At 43.2% G+C, this 25,809-nt stretch overlaps 1 protein-coding gene across 1 annotated transcript; it reads left to right on the plus strand.

Moving 5' to 3' along the window:
* Window positions 1-1,316: 1,316 nt before the first annotated feature.
* Window positions 1,317-24,090, plus strand: LOC144768879 (uncharacterized). The gene is made up of 4 exons (XM_078652887.1): window positions 1,317-1,383; window positions 7,873-7,954; window positions 18,209-18,307; window positions 22,995-24,090. The coding sequence occupies exons 2-4, from the start codon at window positions 7,909-7,911 to the stop codon at window positions 23,210-23,212; spliced, it is 363 nt and encodes a 120-aa protein (XP_078509013.1). The 5' UTR covers window positions 1,317-1,383; window positions 7,873-7,908; the 3' UTR covers window positions 23,213-24,090.
* Window positions 24,091-25,809: the final 1,719 nt, after the last annotated feature.

A 25,809-nucleotide genomic window follows, 5' to 3' on the forward strand; every position in this document is an offset into this window, starting at 1 on the left:
CCACCTCATCAGGGGGAGCAAGCGCTATATAAATGCAAAACTTTCCCCCATTCTATCCCTCCACTATCCTTCTCAATCCAAATAACTGACTAACATATCCACCACTCAAATTACTTCCATATTTCACTATACTAATTCACCACTATTATATTCTGGGTTCTGGAGTAGCGTGCTATTCACCCAAAAAGCGCTTCGACGCCTCATCACACGTAGTGGGCACTCTATAAATGCAATTCTTTGAATCTTCGACCAGGCAGCTCGTGGTGCAGGCGACGGTGATTTCTCGGCTTGATTATGCCAGCTCCCTCTTGGTAGGGATGAACCAGGCTGAAATCACTCGTCTTCAATGCGTGCAAAACGCGGCAGCTAGAGCAGTGGTGGGTTTGCCCAGGTTCTGTTCCGCTGCCAATACTCTGCGTTCCCTCCATTGGCTGCCGGTTAAGCAGAGAATTCAATTTAAAGTGCTCTGTCTTTCTTATAAGATCCTTAAGGGCTCTCCTGCCCAGATTCTTTCGAATCTCTTGTCTCTCTATGTTCCTGTCCGCTCTCTACGTTCGCTGGGCCTTGAACTTGCAGTAGCCCCCCGGTTCAAGCGTAGTCGGGCTGGTGGCCGCTCATTTCGAGTACGTGCTGCTGCCTTGTGGAACTCCTTGCCTCCAAAGATCCGTGCCCTTGATGATCTTTTCTCATTTCGTAGGGCCATCAAGACTTTCTTATTCTCTTAAATTGTTTTACTTTTTAGTCTGGTGCCTCTTTTAGCTGTGTTATGTTGTTACCTTGTCCTGCGCCAGGACGCTCCTTTGCTGGAGCAGCTGTGCGCGTAATAAATCTCCATAACATAACATAACATAACATAACATAACATTGCAATACACAGTAAGCCTTAACATGTACTGTGTCTATTCACATTACATCTTCATCACCCTATACATATTTAAATCAACACATCGCCTTCTTATATTATGGGTCTTCTCAATATTCCCTTGGAATTATATGATCACGTAAGGTCTTCTGGTTAGCATTCAATTTCTGTCAGCCTTAGAGAGGTGCCTCGTCCCCGCCAAACTCTACAGGCCCCTCCTCGTGTCCTGTGTAAGCACGGCAGAAGAATCCCGGCGCCGCTGAAGCCTGGGGCACCCGGCACCCGGCGGGCACCCGTAGCTGCAGGCGAGGGAGGCAAACAGGGCTGTTTGAAGAGAAAGCATGAGACTTTTCTATTAGAATAAGAGCACATGCATTCTTGATAGGTGGGGGGAAGAGGGGCAGGCCCGAACCTCCGGCTTTCGTATCCTGCTTCACCGTATAAAATCTGGGCATCTCCAGAGCCCATCACAGACCAGCAAGCCAGAGCCCGGACGGTGGAGAAGCAGAGAGAAGAAGCGGGTAAGAACGGGTACTGTCCCCGGAAGAACGGGCGCTGCGCCGCATCCTTAGCTCTTGCTGTCCGTTGACTGTATTAACTTTTTTATAAAGTGCGTCACACTGACTTTAGTAGGGACTGTAGATAGCAGGTGGTTTCCATTGCCCGCTTTAATCGTACTCAATGCGTCGACCTCGCAATAAAAGTTTGAGCTGGTTTAGTCAGAATCGAACCTTTGACCTTTTAAATCTCAGTGGATGCTGCTAACACATTTCTCCCTCCAGTCTGTCGCATGCCCCTTTAAAAAAATGTTCCCTCAATTTTAATCTGCTAGCCGGCAGTTTTTGAGCAGTCGCTAAAGTGAATACAGCACACACAGCAATATACGTTTTCATTGAAAATATAAAATCAGAGTGTACAGCCTATATTAACCTTTAATAAGGCATATTTTTTCCACATTACCCATTATGGAAAGCCTTACTAGGGACACAGTGCTCGAATGAGTGACTCGCTGGGTTTATTGTGGTTGGATGGTTTTAGGCCTGAGCTTCGCAGATGAAGGGCGTGATGCTCCAGCCATTGTGTTTAGTTCAACAATCGAATACATTCTGGGAGTTGTAGTTCTAGTGCACTTTATTTGATCCCACTGAACTTACAGAAATGACTCACCCCCAGATTCCAACACAGCCAGATACCGAGGCAAGATGGCGCTGGGGTGGCAGTGGGCCCCACCAGCTCTGAGCCAGAGATGGGCACCAGTGTCCCCTTCGTCGTGGCTTACGCAGGGCTTTAAGTGGAATGAAAAAACTGGGGGTCTCTAAAAGGGGCGTGGGTGATGTAATTAAGGTCGTGGCTTAAAGAGACACAAGCTAAAAATCTGAGTTTAGCAGAGAGTGCCGTCCGACTGGTATTTTACTGCTTCTGTCATTGCATACAGATATATAATACAGCAAATAACATTACACCTACAACAAGTAGGGGCTATTGACTTTGCCAATGGTTGTGAGTTGTGTAAAATAAAGAAGCAACAACTATAGCTTCATTGTATAAAATACTGTAAATACCTTAGTTCTGAAATGATGAGACTGTGAAAGAACTATAACCGGTCTCTTTGAACTTATGTCAAAAGCACTGAAGGGTGGTACTGCTACAGAATAAAGATTCTTTTTTTACACCCTGAGGGTGAAAACGGAGAACCCAAGAGAGACCCGTCCCGGCACCTGCTTTTTAGAAATGCCGGTGCCGCGCACCAGCAGGAGTCCCAGGGCCGGCACTAGCCATGGGCAGTGTGGGAAGCTGCCCAGGGCCTCGCACTCTGCTCTGCCTGCCAGGATGTGGTCCTGCACAATGCAACACCCCACCAGTCCTCGTGTGCTCCTGCCGATCAGAGTGAAATAAATGCGTCTCTTTACAATTGGGCTCATGAGAGGGCCCCCCAGCCTCTAAGGGATGATGTGGGAAGGCCTTATGGAAGGGGGACACCTCTCGGAGTGCCCATTCAGAGACTCGGCAGGGCGGCCATTGTCAGCACTTTAGCCCACACAGGTTTAACTCAGCCCCCAAGCAATTTTCTCACCTTCAGTCCGAAATGGGCTGTGCAAGAGGTGCTTAAGGTGGCTGAGAGGAGGAGCGGCGGCCCAGGTGGAGTCTGCAAAAAGCAGCTTCCACAAGATCGGAAGGTGTCACTTATGTAAATATCAAGGGCCTCGCACATTCTCTTTTGCCCAGGGCCCTGAAATCCTAGGACCGGCCCTGGGCAGGACACTGCCCACTTAAAGCCAGGGCTTACCGCAACTCTGGGGCTCGACCCTGGTGATTTATTTAGTCCCAGGGAAGAGGCACGAGTCACACCACTATATACTTAGGAACACTTAATTAATCTCTAGGATCACCCTACCCTGGTTTAGGAAATATTCTGCATTAAAAGGGAGCTTCGCTGTCCCTGAGAGACAGTAGTGCCGTCTCAGATTTTGCAATAAATAATCCACTACCATTAAAACGTTACCATGTGGAAAGCTAACATGTACTCTGGTAGTGAATGCGTAATTCGGAATTCCTCACCTCAGTGGTGGACAGAGTACCAAATAGGTAAAGTAGGCACTGGCCTATGGGCCCCACTCCTTTTAGGGGCCCGCGACAACAGATCAAAATAATATTGATTTGATCTTGAAAGAAAGTACAATCAAGCTTTCTTAAATTTTTCCCAAAAACTAGAAACAAATGAATCAACTCAAAGAAACGAAAACTTTACATTGAAGACTCTATAGAGAAAATACTATATTAATGTAATGTACCCATTGAAAATTTAAAAGGGTGAGTGCCTCGAAAATAAGGGCCAGATGTGTCAAAGGGTTTTGCCCATTCTGTGTCTATGGGGAAATGTGTTGATACATATGGCCCTAAGAGTCCATTATCAGAGGGCAGTCCACAAACCAGCCTGTCTTTTCATACACCGACTAGTTTTCTAACTGCACTTTATATATGCCTGATGTACCAGTCGGTCCCATCGCAAAATGCACATTCCCAGGAAGCCCCAAATCCTGCTGGCTCCACATATATGAGGAGGGAGACATTTTGAGAGCCCCTGCAAACGCAGAGATGGAGGCCTGCGAGGGACCGGACTCTTCCATGCCTGCTGCTGCATTCCTTGCAATTCGACATTATCTTTAAAAGCATCGCCTGCTCCTTAAAGCGACAGAGGGTGCTTTTAAAAGAAAAAAAAAAGAAACATGGAATATTATAAGGGGGGCGTGCCACAGAACACTGGATCAGTGCCTGCACACTGAAGCCCCCCACTATCATTCACAAGGTGGAAGGAAGCAGTTACACGTGACCAGGTTCCATTTTGCAAGTCGGTTACAGCCCTAAATCGGGTGTCTGTAGTGTAAACTGTCAGAGGTTAACCAAAGCAGTGATCACAAAGCTTTGATACATGTGACTCAACTTGCTATGAAGAGGCAGGACACCCCTCTGAGTGATTTGGAATGAGTGTTCAGCGGGACCTTGTGAGTTGGAAATGCCTTTTTGACTTGCAAAGTATATTTCGTGAATTGTGACTTGAGCCTTTGCAATTGCAACGCATGTGATTCGCAGGGTTTGCAACCACAAAACACACGTTGTACATCTGGGCCAAATTAAATTCAAAATTCAAAGAAGTAAGCAGAAGAGCAGGATAACCCTCAAAGTTGCATATCACCATTTAACCCGGTGCACATAAGAGCTGGGACAACCAAACAAACATCAGACAAAAGCATAAAAGACCTCCTTTGACGGAGAAGATTACGCTTAAAATGGCAAAAGTCGGCAAACTTCATATCTCAGATTCCATACAGAAATCTGCATCAAGATTAAAGCCCACAGACAGAGGAGAGTGAACCAAAGTTGGAGAACTATCAAGAGGGACAGAGCATAAAGCCAAAGTATAAACGGACACATCAAGAAATTCGAAGCAAAAAATGCAAAATTCAGGGCCTTATTTAAAAGAAACTGACGCATCGATGCGTCAGTTTCCTTGCGCCTATGCCAAATGTTCTTGCAACACCATGCATGCACTGTATTTACAATACAGGGCTCCACGGAGCAATGATCAGCCAATGAGCCGAAAAGTCTGACACATCTGTTGGCGCAAAAGTGACGCATTGCTGGAGTTGGTCGTAAATCTGATGCAATCCTAGCAATGCATCAGAAAAAATAAGGCATGTCCAGCTGTGAAAGCCCATGTGTCATTCCAAGTAGGCATAAGGATTTTGACGCAATGAACTCGTAAAGTGATGCAGTGAAATGTTGTACATTTCACTGCACCAGTTCTCCATGGCTTTTTGCCTGGGAACGCCTACCCTGCATACATTATACCTGGCCCAGGTATAATGTGACGCAAGGATCTACAAAATGACGCACTGGACCCAATGTGTCAGTTTGTAGATATGGTGCAGTGTGGCACACTGATTGCACCACAGCTGAGTCAAAAAATGGTGAAGCAGAGGTGGCGCAAGGGGCTTGTAAATGAGACCCTCAGTTTTTGAAGGATTGCACTTTACAGATGATGAACTTGGGCAAAGTTTTATGGCTTTAGTCACCTGACCCAGGGTAAATTTACATTTTCTACTTCCTGGGCGTGCTGCAGCGGGGAATTGCGCTGCCTGTGGGGCTGTAACCATTCGGGTGGTATCCAGATACGACTTGCTAGGAGAATGGTTACCAAGCTGTGTTGGGTTACTGACGGTCAAACGCAGTCAAGGCAATGAGGTCCTACTGCCGCAATGGGCAGCTACTGGGGCCCCTATTTTTATACTGCATGGCCTTTGCAAATCAAAAAATCAAAAAAATCAAAGTTGAAAGTTGGGAAAGTTTAATTGCGAAGTTGCAAGTCGGGAATCTTTGCAACTTCTGACACTCCCTAATGGCATTACCCACGAACTGGAGAGTGACCATCCCTGTGTTACAGCCATCCTATTAGTATGCTGTTTTTAATAATGGGTGCATTTTACAGGATTTAACAATATCTGGTAAAAAGCCAGAGTCTAAAGAGGATCTAAAAAAGGCAGACCCCATGCTTCCAACAGGTTAAAATGTAAACAACCCCAACAGTGTTGCATGGAGAGACACTGAACCCCAGCAGTGTAACAGGAAGAGACCCTATCACCTCCAATATTGTAAAAGCTAGAGATCCTCACCTCAACTCTGTAACAGCTGTGCACAATGCTTAACATGTAAAAATAATAAAATAAGGACAGGGGTCCTAAGTTTCTGTTAGAAGCCAACCGCTGTTACTGCCAAGTTGCCAGGGTTGCAGCGTACCAAGCATGCCGAGTATGGATTCCACCTTCTGTATGCTTTCTTCCACCACCCTACACTTCTTGTCTCTTAAGCTCGCTCTTGAAGGTTATTTTTTGGTCCCTGCTTTCTTCCTTTGTCACTGTTTTTCCTATATTCCTCAGTCGCGTTCTTTTTTGTCTTTTCCACCTCACTCTCGTCCTCTCGGACAAATTCTGATGGGGAAACATAAGTCCTCGAGAAAAATAATCAAAATATGGGGCAAGTGGAATAAGAGACATGGAAAAAACTAAGTCGAAAAACTCTGCGACAGGCGCCAGAGTTAGCATGAAATGGTTTCTTACCGTGTCACTAGGGTCAGTGGTAAGCTCATTTGACATTTCCAACTATGACGTGTTCGGACTATATGACGGCTCAGTACGAGTCATCCCATGGATGTATCATGCAACAAGTATGTAGGCTGTAGCTTTACAAATGCCTATACCAGGTCACTCACTATGTTGGTATTTGTTAAAAACCAATTAAATTTTCTTTGCTGACCACCTCTAACAACTGGCAGAAATTGAGCAATGAATGGGCTTTTGAGATGTGGCCTTTTGGCTCGGGCTGCCGACTTTGGAACTGGGGAGCCAGGTTTGAATTCTGGTCTTGGCTCAACATCCTATATCTGGGAAAATTATTTAATCACCCCTCCATAAGAAATGTGTAATGTACTCAAATCTCCTGGGCCAGGATCGCACAAAATAATTAAAATGAACAAAAACCTAATTTCACGCTGAGTAATGACACCAGATCCTGCAGTTGGAAGCTTACCATTGGCTGGATTTCCCTCCTGGTTCTTGCTTCATATACGTTTTTTGAGCTGTATTCATGTAGCCTTATAGCCCGCCGTAGAGGGCTATACCGGCTATTAAAGGCCCTCTCCAGCGTTAAAGGCCTCGAGCCAAAGGCGAGGGCCTTTAACAAGGTAGAGGGACTTTAATAGCGGTATAGCCCATCTACGAAGGGCTATAAGGCTATTAGAACATTCTGTCACTAGAGGACAGAATGTTCTAACAAAAAAAACAAAGCCTTTTGGGAGCGTGAGGGGATTGGAATTCCCTCAGGTTCGCTAAAGCCTTTGTTCACAACCAGAGCCTTTGAACAAAGAAACATTGGAATGTTGGTGCTCCAGGCTTATACCAGCCATTATAAGCCCAGAACACTCCATTGTTTTCAATGGAGCTCCCAACATGCCAATTTTCTAATAGTAATTAATGTTTATGTCATGGAATATCTTGTCACATCATTCAGAATCAATAATATACGCTTTAATTTTTTGGCTTATTTGTTCAATTCTTAACATTTGCTGTTTGCTGTTGGAAATGTTCTCCCCAAAGGCCACTGTGGCCCACTGCCCCAAGTATTATGTCTTGCGGTCTCTAAATCTGGAAGCAGTCCAAACTCTTGGACCTATGGGAGGGCATTTTATAGTAAACTTCATGTTGTCAAATAAATTGAGTCTTTCCGGCTACTGAAATGTAGTAAATGCACAATTGTCTCACCAATGTACAAGACTTGCTCAACTCTGTTCCCTTATTCAAGGGTTCATGATCTTAATCTTACTCCATATTTTTATGGACTCCCCCGCTCTTTCTTCTACTTTCTGTGCTCTAACACGACATTATTCTTTCCTTTACCCGCCACACGCCTTCTCTTCACCTTTGTGAGATCGCTAACATATTCCTTTTGTTCTGCAGAATTCCGACTCGAGAGATCTCTGACAGGACACTACAATGCAGTTGCTATTTGTCGTCGTTATGCTGGCCTCAGCCTATTGTGGTAAGTTGTTGAATAATTAGTTCTCTAAAAAATGTTCAAAGGATTTCAGGGGTCTAAAACTTTTCATAGTAGCCTGCCACTGGCATTGTGACATGCCAGACGTGCCAGCTGCCAGAGGTATCTTGTTTTTATTCCACCACGTGCCTCTTTCTTTCATTACCCCACACTTCCTGTCATTTTAATTCACTCTGCAGGGTCCTTTTCATCCATGCTTATTCCATTTGCTGTGGTTGCTGTTTTACTACATTTGTCCTCCTTTCTCCCTTTTTATGTTTTTCTCTCTCTCTCTAGCTCTAGATCTAAGTCAAAGTCTTATATGAAAAATAAGTCCTTGTCCCCAAAAATGAGTAATGGTCCTCACTACCTATAACCACCAGCACGAATTGGGCACTGTAAATATTGTATTCCAATTTCAACCGGCTGCCATGGTTAAGGAATAGTTTGGGCTGCGTGGTGATGCATGCATGTCAAAAATCTTTCATGGTACCTATGTTAAAAATGTTGTGCATAGCCTCCAGTTTTTTTATTTAAGGAGCAATTCATAACTAGAAAAAATACCCTCAGAGGAAAGAGAAAACACAGCATGCGGCACCAACCAGTAATGTTGCGTTAGCCGATTAGTGAATAAACTTGTCTTAAAAAGATGGAAAAACCTTGTATCTTGAGCACGGCGATATTGGTCCTAAATGTAATCTATACTGTTCTTAACATAACATGTGTAGTTGTAAAGTGCACGTTTTACCCAAGGGTCTCAAGGTGGTGAATAACAGTTGATGTTGTTACCCAACTCAATGGTACTCATTTTATTGACCTCAGATGGATGAAAGGTTGAGTGCACCCCCTGAGATTAGAACCTATGACCATGAGGTCAAACACAGGCTACTTCAGTGGATGCATTAGTCCACTGCGCCACCAGACCCGGCATGTTCTTATACAATTTAATTCTAAACAGAACTCTATTCCTCAAAATCCTTCACAACCTGGGGGGGGGTTCATCGTTAAGTTGCTCCTCATCTGATGGGCAAGTCACAGATGGGTCTCATCAAAGTTCTTTTTCCATGTCCGAAGAAGCTATTTGTTGTATCTATAAGGCATTTTCTAATGATTTTTGTCCATAGTAAAACAAGCAGATACTGTTGAATATCAAAGTGTACATCTGAACATTCACAAAAAATAAAAAATCCAGTATTTGTAAAGCACGAACCCAAAGGGCATCCTGGTGCTGGGGGCCGCTGGGAAGATTAAGCGAGCTAATGCTCGGAGTAGCATGGTGCTGGGCTGACCTGCCACCAGTGATCGAACCGTGAGCCCCAGATTCCAGCGTCAGTCACCCTGGCCGCGGCACCACACCTCTTCCCCCTTCTTCAAATAATACTCTGCAACATCGAACCATACACAGTATGGAGTGATAACACTGCAACTAAAAGTGCTGTCAAACAGAGATCAACCAGGTGTAAACAAGTGCACAGAGACACCAAAAAAAAGAAGCCTAGATGCAAGAAATGGTTGTTTGCTTACAGGATTAGTTCAAGAGAGGGTCCATAGCAAAGCACTGGGTAAGGCAGTCCAAGGAGAATTGCCCAGGGTTGTGCTTATGGAGCTGTCTGTACCTGAAGAGGTGATCCGCCAACCCTGCTGAGTGGCATTCAGAAGAACTCCACAGACCTCTGAAGAGTGAAAAGTCGAGAGTGAGCTTGGAACAGTGCCATTCTTCAATGACACCAAAGAAAGAAACCAAGTTTCTTGTCAGTGTCAAAGACGACCCAGAGGCTAGTACATCACACGGCCTCAGAATTGGTTTGCATAAACAAGATCACCACACTGTGATGAAAAACATTACTCTCAATGTCAGTAAGTTCCACACATGGTTATAATTCTATTGCCTTCTTGAATCCACCATAATCATTCGATACTGCCAAAAAGCTAAATATTAGTGACGGTCCGGACTGTGTGGATAGAGACATTTCAAGATTTCATTGATGCACTTGCAGAGACTGATAACAAACAGATGATCAAGTACCTCAAAAATCTCGCTGGTAATGGCATAAAGGAAGTCATAAAGAAGATGCTATGAACTGAAGAAGAAATCACATACCGTCCGATTAAAGAAACTTGGAATTTCAAGTTCAATGCTGGAACGAGTGCTAATGGCTGATAGAGCTGAAGAGCATGCTGATCGACAAGCTGCTGACATGGAACCCTGAGGTTTCCAGACTGAATCAGTCATGAGTGTGAAAAGCAAGTCACAGGTAAAAGACTAAGGGACACATGGATATGTCTACAGGTAAATAGATGTTATGTTTTTGATGTAAATTTTCATTTCCACACAAACACATAGGCGAGGTCAGCGCTCAAGTCGGGCCGGCCTCCCACCCTCCTCCTCCCTATATTATGTGTCACCCAACCAGACGGCGCAGCGGGCTGGCGCAGCGGGCGCGCCGGAAGCGCGCCGAAGTCGAGCCAAAGTCCAGCCCGTCTGCGCCCGTCAGCGGCAGTCCGGGGCTCGGGGCCACAACCCCTGGCAGTTCAACTCAAAACACCATAAGGTATGGCAGACACGCACTACTTGCTCTACAACCAGACACACCTATCGATTGCAAACACGCAATGTCTGCCCAGTCACTTACAGAATGCACGAGGTGTCGCTTTGTACCCCTTCCTCAAATCCCTGACACTAACTCGGGCCCTATCATCAAAGCTGCACTATTGAACTGTAGATCCCTACGGAAGCATGCTTTAGAAATCTACCATTTACTAGAAGACCTAAATCTTCAGATCCTCTTTCTAACTGAAACCTGGCTAGATGATCACTCGGATCCGGACATCATCCAGGCCATGCCCGACGGCTATTCCCTAGCTAGATTGGACAGACAGGACGGCAGAGGAGGCGGCATCGCCATAGCCACGAAAGCTCCTCTAGTCTGTTCCCTAGTACACACTCAGGTTGATCACAGTGAAGCCGGCACCTTCACAATTAACACTGGCCCCAATCATTCGATCTCTGGCATTTTGATATACCGACCGCCAGGTACACTACATGAGTTTACATCGACCCTAATGGAAGCGGTCACTCATCTAGCACTGAGGAAATCCAGACTGTTAGTGCTAGGTGATCTCAATGCTCATTTCGAAGATCATCTAGATAAAAACGCTGATGACATCCGGATGGAATTGCAATCTATTCAGCTTGATCAAATAAATAATGAGCCTTCTCATCAATTAGGACACCTTCTAGACCCCGTTTTTAGTAATTGGCAGGGAGTGCATACCTCTGATCCTATACCCATACCCTGGTCAGACCATTATATTATTCCCATCACATTACAGCTTGACAGAATGGAAATTGTTCGGCATCAATCCCTGCGATACAAACGCAGGAAATGGAAGAACTTCTCCCTTGATTCATTTAAGCAAATTGTACATGACGAAGGCCCTCCCAAAGGGGTCGACTGTGAGGCAGCTAATGACAACTTAAACAACATCGTCACCAAGGCCCTGGACATTACAGCCCCAAGTCGTACCCTGTCCAATGCCAGGAGACCTAAGAAAACTGCTCCTTGGTTTAGCCAAGAACTGCAAGCCATGAAAACGGCTTGTAAGAAACTCGAGAGAGCTTGGCGCCAGAATCTCTGTGCTGATATTAAAACACAATATAAAACAACACAGAGAGAATATTATAAATCAGTTCGTTTGGCCAAAGCAGAGCATTATCACACCCGCATTATGGAAGCAGGCAATTCCTCCAAGGAACTGTTTCTGATATATAAAGAGATATCCATAGTGGACGTCACTTCCCCCGCGCACTATGACTCGGTGGAAGTGTGCAACAATATTGCACAATATTTTGCAGGCAAAATACATAAAATCTATTCTAGTTTCTCTAACCAGACAGATTCGGCCACGGATTTTATCGAAAATGACAAACTTGTAAATACACCTGTATGTTTAAACTCTTTTACAGTCCCTTCCTATGAAATCCTGTCCAAAATGTGCAAAAAAATTAAATCAGGATCCCCTAGGGATCCAGCACCCCCGAAAATTTTAGCCGAAGCCTTTCCTGTACTAGAGCCTCATTTCAGGCACTTATTACACGCTTCCTTTACTACCTCCTGCCTCCCGGAGGAGTGGAAACAGGCAATAGTATTACCCATGAAGAAAAAATCAAACATCAGCTTGGACATAATGGACAACCTACGACCCATATCCCTGCTGCCTTACGTGGCCAAGTTAGCAGAGAAAATCGCTAACAGTCAACTTATGGAACACCTTGAGAACCATAATGTTTTCCATAAATCTCAGTCGGGTTTCAGAACTGGCTTCTCTACGGAGACAGCTCTCCTGAGGGCCACTGAAACTTTACGTGAAGGAGCAGATAAGGGAAAGACAATGGCCCTCATCATGCTTGATCTCAGTGCCGCTTTTGACACTGTAGCACACTCCATCTTGCTACAGTGTCTAAATAAAGCGGGTGTCACCAACAAGGCACTGGGTTGGCTGAAATCTTTCCTGATTAACAGGACCTTCCAGGTTCAAAGAGGGACTTTCCTCTCCGACAGGGTGATGTTGGAACAGGGGGTTCCTCAGGGCTCTGCCCTGAGTCCTACCCTGCTCAATCTCTACATGGCCCCTCTGGCAGAAGTGGTGCAATCGTTCGGCGTAGAGCTTGTCTCTTACGCCGACGACACGCAACTTCTCATATCCCTGACCCATGCCCCTTCTAAGGAAGCTGATAACTTCAACGCCTGCATGTCCAAACTAGCTATGTGGATGAATGAACACTGTTTGAAATTAAATGGGACAAAAACAGAGGTCCTCATTATGGGAGGAAATGAGGTCAAATGGACGAAAGAGTGGTGGCCCAGCTGTCTGGGTCCCCTGCCCACGCCTGCACAAGAGGCGAAGAACTTAGGTGTATGGGTGGACAATAAACTGTCCTTTGACAGCCACGTAAAGAGGACTGTTGGCAAATGTTTTGGGGTGATGAAAACCCTCAACCGCACCCTCGACCTGTTACCCACTAACTCCAGGCGTACCATGACGCAGGCACTAATAACGTCCCGCATTGATTACGGTAATGTACTACTCATGGGGACTTCAGTGAAAAACATAAACAAACTACAGGTTCTACAAAACTCGGCAGCTCGCCTGGTGCTAAGGCTTCCCCGCCGTGCTCCCTCACGTCCCTCTCTAGCAGCCCTCCACTGGTTACCGATCAGTAAGAGGATTGTTTTTAAAGCAATGCTCTGGTGCCATAAAATTATTCTTCACAGAGCACCGGCATATATGTCTGATTTGGTGTCTGTGTACGAACCCAACAGATCTCTTAGATCCAAAGGAATGGGTCTACTTAAAACTACCTGCCCCAAAAAAGCTAAAATGGGTGGCAGATCATTCCGCACCTTAGCTGCCAGGCAATGGAACCTCCTGCCTCTAGATATCAGGTTGGAGAGTAATGAAATCGTATTTAGGAAGAAGCTGAAAACTTGCCTCTTTGCTGTGTGAACTGGCTCTTTCTTTTTTCCTCTGCTGCTGCTCTCTTTCTCTATAGCGCGGGGACACGCCGGGAGGTGTTACCATGCGCTCTACAAACTCCTTTAAACTAAAAACTAAACATATGTCCTGCCATTGGAACGATATGTAAGGGCTGTTGAAAATAAAAAAAAATTGTGACAGCTTGCAAAGCAAAGATAAAAACTATTGCATCATGGTGTGAAGACAAAATGGCTGCCAGAACATTCCAAAAGCAACGTTCTACCACACCCACAAGGCTGAGTTGAGGTATTAGGTACGACAAATAGATACTGACAAAGATGGATGTGTCATCACGATGTTTACCTCAGAAAGGCGTGCACAAATTGGACTGGCTAAATGTGAAGAAAAATGCTAGTCAGCGAAAAGTCGACATGCCAAAGCACCAAAGTCATTCAAACATTGTTCGAAAATTACACTAAAAGTAAATGGTTGTTTGATATTTTTTACCATTGACAGTGGTGCATCGATAAACATGCCTGAAGAGAAACATAATGAATTGTATCACTTACAGCAACTTGCGCCATCAAAAACCAAAGTGTTTGCTTGGGCTGCATTAACACCCTAAAAAAGTAAATGTTCATTTCTAGTTATGATGAAACACAAGAAAACTAAGGTGCAAGCACCCATCCACCTGCTTCAAGGGGAAATTTAAGTGCCTGTCTACTCCGCTTCAGCACAGCTGCTGATGTGGGCCTGATTTCTGTGAACTACAGCATGAATGCTCACCATGAAATAATAAGTCAGTTCCCTTCATTGTTTCATGGTTTGGTAAAGCTTAAGACTATGAAAGTAAAACTGCATGTTAATCAGGATGCCTCTCCTGTTGCTCAAAGACATTAAAAAATTGCTTTTCATTTACAAGATGCTGTTGAGAAAGAACTTGAATTGTTACGTAAGCATGATATCATTGAGTGTTCTACTCGTCCAATGTCATGGGTTTATCCAAACGTGGCAGTGCCAAAAAAGGACAGTGAAGGAGCTGTACACATATGCGTTGACATGTGTCAGCAAACAAGGCAATTGAACGAGAATAACATCCAGGACCACACATTGTTGATATAACGCAATTAAATCGTGCAAAGATTTTCTCTTGCCTTGATTTGAATGAAGTTGGTCATTAGTTGGAACTCGGAGAAAGCTGCAAGTACATTACAACCATTTCTTCTCATGTTGGTCTATTTTGGTACAAATGATTAACCATTGGTGTGTCAACAGCAACAGAACTTTTCTAAGATGTCATTCTTAGTATCATACAGCTTGTCAATTATAGTGATGACATATTGGTTTTCAGAGCTACTCCAAAGAAACACAATAAGGCTGTCACACAAGTATGTCGTTTACTGGCTGCTGCAGGTTTGACTATGAAAGCAGATAAATGTAAGTTCTATAAGACAAAGCTAAAAAACTTTGGCCATATCTTTTCTGATGGGGGTATGACACCTGATCCTGCTAAAGTAGAAGCGCGTGGCCAGCTACTGTTCCAGATATATATATATATATATATATATATATATATATATATATATATATATATATATATATACAAGACTTTGCCACTGTCAGTGATCCATTGTGAGAGTTGACAAAAAAGATTGTTTTATTTCATTGGTCATGTGAATGTAAATACATTTTAATGAAATTTGAACAAACCATTGATAATGCTACTGAATTGGCTTATTTCAATCTAAATCATATTGTGTTGAATGCCAGAAGGAGTTTGTCCCAGCCAGAACGTGCTTACTCACAATCTAAGAAAGAAAGTTTATCCGTGGTATGGGCATCTGAACACTTCTATATATTCCTGTATGGAAATCCTTTTATGATGGTAAGTGATAATCAAGCTTTACTAACAATATTTGGCAATCCAAAGGCCAAGATGCCTGCTTGCATTGAATGTTGAGGACCAAGGTTACAAGAGTAAAATTATAACATTGTACATCATCCAGGGAAGGATCAGAATACTGCTGGCTCATTTTTCAGAGTGCCCATTCAAGGTCATGGCTCTCCATCCTTGTTAGCTCAAGCTTATATTAATTTCATTGTAGAATCAAACACATCAGCTGCCATTTTGCTTGCCCAGATTATCACTGCCACAAACCACGAATGTGACATGCTAAAATTGAAAAGATATATTTACACATCAGTTGTGGAACCTGCACACTCAACCTCTCGGCAGTGAGGGTGAATACCAAAAATACAGAAAATTCAAAGATGAACTGTTCATAACTCAAGAGAGAGTTATATTGCGAGGATTGAGAATCTTAATTACGAAGGGTATGTGGCAGAAAATAATTATAGTGGCCCACGAAGGACATATGGAAATCATTATTACAAAAAGATCACTCCGAAACCAAGATAGGGTTTCCGTATAGCTCGACGAGTGGGTTGAAAAAAAATTAAAGGCCTGTCATCTATGCAGCTGCCTGTCTACAAAAGTTGCTCAACACACCCTAAACATGTCAGAACTCCCGAAGCATGCCTGGGAAAGAATTGCAATTGACTTTTCCGGTCCACTCAACAATAGATACCACCTTCAGGTGATTGTGGATGAATACTTGTGATTTCCATTAATTGAGGTTCTCTCATAAACCACTCAAGAGTTATTGAGAAACTTGATGGCATCTTTGTGACCTGGGGTGTTCTAGCCATACTAAAATCTGAAAATGGACTGCCTTTTAATAGTTTAAAGAAGTTCAAAGACTTTTTAGAGCATCTGAATATAAAGCATTAAAAGAGCACTCCTCTGTGGCCGAAGGCCAAAGGACTAGTTAAGAGATTTACGAGTACGTTAAAGAAAGCTGTGCAGTGTGCTACCCATGAGAATCTCAATTTACAAACTTTGTTAAGCTCTACATTGAGAGCTTACTGTTCAACACCTCACTCGACCACCGGTGAAAGTCCGGCGACCTTGATGTTCGGGAGAGCAATGACAACCAAGCCACCTCAGTGTGCAACTAAGAGAGAAAGAGATAACAATGCAACTCGTACAAAATACTTGGTTCAGAAATAAAAGATGAAGACATATACTGACTGAAGATGACATGCAAGAAACATTGTGTTTCAGAGAGGAGATAGAGTGCTTGCACATCAGATGCGGAAAAGAAAATCTGATGCTCTTTTTGATGAAGAACCTTTTCGAGTGGCGTCAGCCAAAGGACACATGGTGACTGCCCAGTGCCCTGGGCAGCCTATTACCACAGGCGCTTCTCACTTTAGTCTTTTAACTAATCATTCACCAGATCTTCATGTCAAAGGAGGGACTGATTTTGAAGCACCAGTGACTGCTGTTGCATTTCCACTATCCCAGCAAATCTTGGATCTTGATGATGGGAGGTCTCAACTTCCCACAACACGATTAGGTTGAACAATTACAATGCCAAAGAGATTAATTGAAGAGATTTAAGTATTCGGTGAGGAATGTATAGCAACAAAATGAAGTTGTCTTGTTAAATGGCCACAAGGGGTTCTCCATCCAACATTATTTCTTATGAGGTTCTATTTTATGTCCCTACCATAATTATTGTCTACGGGAGGGTGTTAAAATACTAATGGCTGACCATGTGTGATGCTGGACGTACTCCAGGTCTGCATTGGAGCACATTTTTGGTTCTTTTTGGCTTTAGTAACTATAGATGTGCAGAAGTGGGCTCACTCTCTGTGGATGGATGCACGTTCCTCCCTAAATACCTCTTTAATCCTCCCTAAAACCCTCCTCTCTTGTCCTTAACCTTTGCATTTTTTTACATAAGTATTCCTAATTTTGCAGCCACTCCTTCCTATCCCCCTACATTTCCTACTAAAATACAATCCTATGGAGATCTTCTCAGTCTGGGCGGGGATCGCCACATTTAAATGATAGGAGACGTGTAGGCAGAGACCTCCGCACATAGGTTAGTGAATAGGCTTTTGTAGTACATGAGTAGTTCTGTTGGAGTACTACTGAACATGCCACAAAATGAAGTTTGTAAATAGGTCCCCCTATCTTTAAACAACCCTTCAGATATATATCCTACAAATAGCTGTGCATTTGACCCTCTTATTTAAATCTAGAGGCATTTGTAGCAAATTTAGTACAGTAAATGTTCTTCAGTTCTTGCAGCAGTAGGAAAATTCAAATTGATAAAATAATCTAATACCATACAAGTGGTCTTTAAAGGTGATTTGATAAAAAGAGGAAATTAATCAACTGCGATTCACTTGGATAGCGAATCCATCACACAATAAATTTGAATCCACTGGATAATCTTAAGAAATGGAAATAGATCCATAGAAACCTAAATTTGAATAATTTCCCTTGGTTTTTGAGGAATTGAGCCATGCTATAGGTGAAAAGAGAAAGTTGGCAGATGTACAGGTAAAATCTATGAGTACCATTTCTGAAAAAGTAACAAGGTCCCTGAAAAGGTGATTCTTCCCGCTAGTAGATTACCTTGAATGCTGAATCAAAGGGGCAATATAATGAGAAAGACTAAAAATTGTATGAAATGTAAAATGATTACTCTTGTTTAGCAACTATTCTTTCATACAATGTAAATGTTTGAGCATGAATGTGTTTGTTTGAGGAAGGTATGTTCCCTCACAGCCTTCATATTTCATCGACTGTCCCTGCCCAGTGGAATTCACTAAACTGAAGAGATACAGTGTGTTCATTTTTTTCTCTTGATAAATAAGACCTTGTCAATGCTTTTTATCTTTGCTCATGCTCTTCTCTCATTTTTGTAGCCTCCGCCTTTGACTGTTTCAAGGGGAACGGACCGGATGTGTGTATCACAACGTGCCCTAAAATCAAGGATGTCTGTTCGACCACCTACAACGTAAAACGTAAGGGACGGGGTCACATAGTGGGCAGTGGGAAGGGAGTAGGGGCAATTGGAAGCAATGAGGATATGCAGCGGGCAGTGAGAGGGCATGAAGAAGTGTAAGGGGCCATGGTAAGGTAAGGAGATATGACGGTGCTGTGGAATGGAATGAAGATATACTGGGAACCCTGGCAATGAAATTAAGAAGACATGGTAAATTATATACAAACAGTAATAGCTCTTTGAAAAAACAAACAGATTTATTCACTGCTCATTTTTTTCATAACTGTAAAATATTGTAATTCAATATAAGTGCTTCAATCTAGCGATGTGAGTAGTGATGAATGTTACAGTAGGTGTGCTGGTACTATATAGAAGCAAATGGACAGTACCTGAGGCTGATATACAGATATAATTTTTTCATGACTTAAAATGAATGTACACATCAAATATTAACATAAATGATATTAGTTCACAAGTGTAAATGACAATGTTTTGACCCTATTAAAACAATTTTGGGTAGGGTCGTCATCAGGACCAAAAATGGTAGCAACCAAAAGCCAGGTTAGCCTAAACTTTGTTTTAAGGGAGCCCCACTTGTCAGGGCACCAATTGGTTTGAAAGAGGAAACCACCAACAATAACTTGGAGCCGCTGTCAGACTGCCTTTCTGAAAGCCAGCATCTGTCTGTGGCTCCAAGGTATTGTGGGTGCTGGTTTCCAATCTCTGAATGGCAATAGAAATCACCATTTTGGTGGCTTCCTCCTTCAGTCAATTGGTGCCCCGACAAGTGGGGGCCCTTTTTAACACAGCTCCGAATAATTCAGTTTTTGGTTGCTCCCATTTTCACTCCTGATGATGACCCTGCACCAATTTTTTTAATATGGCTGAAACTTCGACATTTATATTGGTGGACTGCCATCATTTATGTTAATATGTCAATGTACTTTAATTTGTAGTCGAAAATCCCTAACAAAGAACACTGGCACGCTCCTCCTCAGGCAATACCTCTGAAATCTAGAACTGTCTCCCAGTATATATCAGGACTAACCCCTCTGTCATCAGCTTTAAGATACAGCTAAAGGATCTCCTCCTCAATCTGCATCTTAACTAGCTGGCGAACAATCACCAAGCGATAGGGTATCTATACCCCGGAATTTCTTTTCCCCCTGAGGTCCAGCCCTGGTTTGACTCTCCACACAGTTGTTATTTGAACTAATTGTTGTCTGTTTTTGCTGTGGTGATATTGTAAAGTGCTCTAATACATTCTGTACTTACCAGCACTATATAAAACTATAAAATAAATAAATCATCAGGATCCTGCTAGTGAAACAGAGGATGAGAAGTTTCTTTTTATTTCCAGTGGGGACTTGTATTCCCTCATAAAGGAGACATTGAACTCAACATTGGCTTGAGGCACAGGATCGGAGACTAAAACTGTACTTAAGGAGGACTCTGAAGAGGGTCCGTAGGGGAAATATATTCAAGTGCTTCACTTGATGGAGTTGGCAGACCATATATTAGACATCCTAAAATCTCAATAGAAATCTCAGCAGGTTGAGGAAGGTATCTTTTCTCAGTATACTGTTCCTCAGGTGGACACTCTCCTGTTTTGCAATGTGGTAAACTCCATAATATTGAATGAATGGAAGAACTTAGCGAAGCCTTTGCTTCCAAGCTTCCTATCAAAAATATATTAATTGGAGCAATGTGAAGTCAATGTTCCTCCAGTCCCAAGGTGTAATGCAGTTTTTATAAGTATGGCTTCCACTACTTTCTTAGCCTCTGCGGAGTCTTCTCTACCAGAGTCTGTGGAATGCAAAATAGAGAGTGTGCTTAATAGGAGAAATTTGGTATCACACTTTGCATTAGGATCTGATACATATGCAGCTTATGCTTCCTAAGCGAACTTGATAAACTACTAGTTGCTCTCTGGTTGTTTGAATGACAGCAAAGATCATACAGAGATATTGGGAAGGGTGAAACCTCTGGCACAATCTTTGTCAGATACTGTGTTTGATTCTTTACGGGCAGCATCAACAACTTCAGTGGCCGCAATTGCTGGTAGGAGGTTGATGTGAACGAAACTGTGGAAGATTCATCAAGCACAGAGATCACTGGTCTATCAACTCTCATTGTTGTTCGATAAATCATCTGATTCGCAGTTGGGTTACATGGTTTGAAAAAATATTGATGAAGGAAAGAAAGATGCTGTTTCTCTTTCATGCTTCTCTGGCAAAGAAGTAATTCTTTCAAAACAGGTCAGGGATACAAAAGCATCCCTTTCGAGTTTGAGACAGGGCTCAGGGTCATGGGGTGGCACTCTTCTCAAAATCCCAGCCATAGTCAGACAATCAACAACCTGGTAAATCCATATACATAGGAATTGCAGTGAGTACCCTTCTAAGAAACCTTTATTGACAGTGGCTTTGTGTGATAATGTACAAATGGGTTCTGCAGGTGGTAAGAGATAATTAATCCATAGAGTTTGACTACCGAGCTCCAGATTGTTGGTTCCAATCTATCCCCATTCAAAAGGGCCTGGTAAGGAAACAAGCAGTGTTACACAGGATCCAAGCGATCATCCAGAAGCGAGTCATAGTGCCAGTTCCACAAAGTGTATGAATCCTATTGTTCTATATGTAAGTGTTTGGTTTCAAAAGAGGGGTCTTTCTTATTTGCATTTTTTTTGGTGTGAGTGTTTTGCGTTGGTGTTGTCTCGCTCAATGTTGGAGGCACAATGGGCAAAGATTAAAGGCTATAGATAGCCTTCTGATAATACTTTAAAAAAATCTGCCACTGGTGGTAATAGGTTTGAGGGATTTTAGGTCAAAAAACATATCAATCCATTCTCTGACAGCTGCTTGGGATTTATCCATAGTGCCGAAGGGCTTGCAGGAAATGCCACTCGAACCCTTGAAGCCCACATATATGGCTTGGGTCACTGCAAAAGGAGGTTTTCTATTGACTGTAACTTCAGCCAAAATATTGAGGAAAACAATGCCATTGTTCTCAGAAAATTGCTTTGTCATTGATCGCCAAAGTTACAGGGTCTAACCTCCCTGAGGCCATAGGTGCAAAAAAGAGCTCTGGCAGTTTAGTAGACTAAACCAAAGTCTTTTCACTCAACGCGTACTTTGTTTGTCACTTATGGGCATTGAATAAAGATAAAAAGGTTGCCAATGTAAGGCTGAGAAGGTGAGTGAAACAGATTATCTCTCAGACAAATGTTTCTACTTGATGTGATGTGCTGGAGGGTTTACAAGGAAGACCTACAAGGTTGGGTCCAAATCTTGGGCAGAGTCTGCTAGGGTGTCTCTACGACAAATCTGTAGAGTTGTTACTTGATCCATTACTTACTGGCCATCTTTATTACTCTGAGTATGGAGCTCCTCGTCCCAGTCCGGTTCTGAGTCCTCCCCCTCCCAGCACAGCACCGATAAATTGGGTTGTAAAGACAGGAAGTGCCTTAGGGCAGGGAGGATCTTTAAGGTATTCCTACAAACATTGAAAGAGGACTATGTGTTTTACTAGATCTTGCGTGGGCACTGACAGGGAGGCAGAGTCTCAAGCACTATGACTGGAACGAGGAGCTCCTGATTTAGTGTAATATTAGGTTGACCAACCGTCCGTAAATTTCACAGACAATCCCTCATTTTGGTGTCAGGTATGTTGTCCATCATCATTTCGTTTATGGACGCCTTTGGTCCATATCTCTGAGCATTTCAGCAAGCTGTGCGGTTCCCCTGGGAGAAGTCCCAGGAGTTAAAGCTTCTCACAATCGGGGTCAGCTGGCACTTCTCTTTTGAGCTCCACAGGATGCAGCAGCTCCTCCTCGACTTCGGCCAGGCTGAGGACAGGCCCATTGGCATTCCGATTGCAGCTGATTATCACATTTAGAATGACAATGGGCCGTCTCTGCCTTATAACATATCATGTGCAGGCAAGTGCGTGCCTTGGAACCAGTAGATTGCAGCAGAGGAGCTTTCCCCAATCAGAGTACTGTGGGGGACTTGAGGCCTTATGTAATTTGCCAAAATTGTTCACTGAGAGCCCGACATAAATCAAGAACATTAATGCCCGGGGATGTGGTACCTTGCCTGCTGCCATTGCCAGAGGATGTATTTCCGGCATGCTGCACTCCTTTGCCGAACTACTTTGGAGACACAGAAAGGTCTGTCTCCTTATGAGATGGTTACAGTCCAGCAATTAAAAATCTGTGTGGGTGAGACGTTGACAGCACATCCATTGCTTTGTGTGTCCAGGACTGTTTGATTTTATGTTAATTATCTATTTATTTACGTATATACTAATGCATGACCTCCTCTGATGTGTCTGTAAAACGTACCTTTTGTCCGAAATTTCTGTCGTAAATTTTGACCTTCTGTCCTGACTTTCTGTCCTGAATTTTGAACCTTTGTCCTGAATTTTGCACTCACCGTCCTGAATTTGCACCCATGCCAGTTGGTCACCCTACGTAATATATAGTGTTTCAGATGAATGCACGCGCACACACACACACCATATATCTCTATTTTGCTCCTCCCGCTCATCCCAAAAGTCACACCAACCCTCATTTCAAACCTTTTCCATGCACCCTCCTGCTTGAAACTGTCAGCCTTGGTGCCTCAACTTGCCGAGAGCCGCTATTGTACTCAACCACTGTTGTCAGATTGTCTGAACCCCTTCTTTGTGTCCATCCCTCACAGCTGGCGCTTACCCTAACTCACGGACCTGCGCCTCATCGGCAGAGTGCGAGAAATGGAAGAGGGACGCCCTTGCACAAAAACCCTTCCCAGCGTACACCATCTACTGCTGCAAAGGCGATCTGTGCAACGACCAGGAGGTCGTCGGTGAATACACGACCGAGAGAACCCCAAAAGATACAAAACGCTGTAAAGAATACAAGACAGAAGGGTCTTACTAAGATGCATCACTTCTCCTGATCCGCTTTTCACTCACTCCAGCCTCAGCCCCGCCATCCCTTAACCTGCCTAGAAAAAGTCTTTCTTGAAATTGATTTTATCATGTAATCAGCTGGGTTTCCAGGCCCTATCAGATTAGTTTCACACGCTGGATTAGTTAAATAGAAAACAAATAGTATCTTTGCTTGCTCTTTCAATCACCTCTATCTGGTTGTTACTGACATCATGAGAACCGCCAGGATATATATATACCTTTTAAAACAGGAAGTAGATACAAACTCTTCCATTGGAAGTGGACTAAAAATAACTTAGTAGACGCATATCTGAGGAAGGCATAGGAGGTCCTTGGGAGTGCATAAGGGACCCATATGGAGCAGAGCCCATTAAAATGCCCTACCACTAATTTCTGGGCTTCAGAATGCTTGACCATCAGCTCATGCTGATTTCCTTGGCATTCTTATTGGGTTTTATGTTTTTTTGACAAGTCGCTTCTTATCATCAGGGGATGCTTGTGATGAAGATGCAGATTGCCACATACTTAATAATAGGCTGTTCACATTAGTTTATTAATTACTTTACTTATTTAAACCAATTGCTGGCCATATCCTGATCCTATGGGCAGGAGGGCTTTCTTTGCTTCTGTTATGTTATGTTTTAGGTTTCCTACATAGATCACAATTGCCCTGGGGAGCTTTTTAGCACTTTCGGCCTCAGCAAGCAGAAGACATGGTCTGCACAAGGTCCGGGGGTGGAAAATCTGGGAAACCTGTTTGGCTGGAGGGGTAATTATTTTTGGAAATTGTAATTTTACTATCATCTGCTCATTGCTGGCTGTAATAATGTAACTACAGCGTTTCATTAAACAATATGAGAATTTAAAGTCTTGTTTCGGATGATTTACCTGGCCAGTTGCTACTGGCATTGTCTGTGTTCAATATCTGTAGAATGAGCCCAGTTGGTAGAGCAAATGGGTAATCAAGCGCATGAGTGATCTGATCAGGGAACAGGTGGCAACGTGGAAGAGAGTGCTTAAAAAATGGTGTTGCAGCCTCAGTATTGGATTTAGGAGAGTGAGATGGGTAAGTAACATATTTGCCAATGCTGATGAAAAGAGTGGAAAGTCAAATAAGGTTGACTACTGTAGCAAAGGTTCTAAGAACCAGCTGGCCGAATCATTGGTAGAAAATGATCTGTATTTGCACGTTATATACATCAAAAGGCAACGAGATATATTGAAAGAACCCGATTGGTAAGACAATTGAAAGAGGAATGTGCAAATTGCTTGACTTTGAAGGAGCCCGTGAACATAGTAAAAGGACTGCTCAGTAAGGGAAGGCATTCTCAACAGAGGTGTGGGCAGTGAATATCGAAGCTAGAATATTGGCGGGTCAGAATGTCGTGACCAATATACAGAGGGACAAAATCTCGAAAGGTAAGTTTGAATAGATTTTTAATACCTAAGGCTAAAATTCTTACCTTGGTGATGTATATATTTTCAAGGTACATGGAAGTTAAGTTGAGAATAGTCAGTCCATGCCTCTCTCTGTGAACTTACCTCTTCTTTATTGTGACCCTTCGATATTCTTGCTTCGATAAGCTCTACTACAATCTTCAACAGTAATCAACATGGTCAATGGCCACCGTTGGCTTTAGAGCGGTCCACCTCAAAGCTTTGTACAGCGCTTTCTTACTGTAAGGCATGTAAGCGCTTTACAATTCTCCAAAAGATACAAGAGGAGATCCGGGAAGAAACATTGATGTAACTGGCTTCTAAAGTGCACTGAACTTATTTTTTTCCTTTCTAATATTTTCATGCAAGAGTAAACAAGAGAAACTGACAATCCTAGGATAAAAATGCATTGCAAAGAACAAATGTGAGGCGTACAAAGCGGGAGATGAAAACATGTTAAGCAACGACAATGTATAGCCTCCACACTGGGATCTACTAGTATTACATAGTTACAGTCTTTAAATTTGCATTTACCATTCCCACATACATCACGTGGTTATTTCTTGCTCTTCATGCCACCTTTTTTTCTTTTCTAAATACTCTAAATAAAAGATGTTACTAATTTAAAAAGAAGGTACTCAGGGGTTTATTTACAAGTCCATTGCGCCGCCGGTGCATCACTTTTTTGGACGCATCGGCTGGGCAGTGTGCCCGACCCTATTTACAAGGCCATGTAAAGTCACACTGCGTGACCTTTCATGGCCTTGTAAATACAGCTCCCTTTCGTGCATACTCTGCGTGAAAGGGGCTTTCCGTGGGTGTTGCTGTGAGCCTTACCACGCAACATCCATGGACCATGACGCATTCCCAGATTTACAAGGTTTAGTAAACCTGTGAATGAGTCAGATTCCTTCACCTCCCTAGTGGAGGCGTAAGGGAGGTGCAACGAGGAGAAAGATCTGTATTGCTCCTCGTTTTTCCTTTTTCAATGCATGCTGCATTCTTCAGCACACATAGAAGGAGGAAAAACACCTCTTGTGGTTGTTTTTGTGCACAAAGGTGTCCCTTCCTGCACAAAAACAATCACCCCTACAACGCAGACACCCTTTCACTATGGCGCATGGGTGCCTATGTTAGCGCATGGCATCC

Source organism: Lissotriton helveticus, chromosome 7, assembly GCF_964261635.1.
Source record: "Lissotriton helveticus chromosome 7, aLisHel1.1, whole genome shotgun sequence".
Taxonomy (NCBI): Eukaryota; Metazoa; Chordata; class Amphibia; order Caudata; family Salamandridae; genus Lissotriton; species Lissotriton helveticus.

Excerpts from the sequence above, each read along its gene's own strand:
- LOC144768879 (XM_078652887.1), top strand. The coding sequence starts at position 7,909 with ATGCAGTTGCTATTTGTCGTCGTTATGCTGGCCTCAGCCTATTGTG. Across the intron at positions 7,955-18,208 it reads GCTGGCCTCAGCCTATTGTG|CCTCCGCCTTTGACTGTTTC; the intron begins GTAAGTTGTTGA and ends TCATTTTTGTAG. Across the intron at positions 18,308-22,994 it reads GACCACCTACAACGTAAAAC|CTGGCGCTTACCCTAACTCA; the intron begins GTAAGGGACGGG and ends CATCCCTCACAG.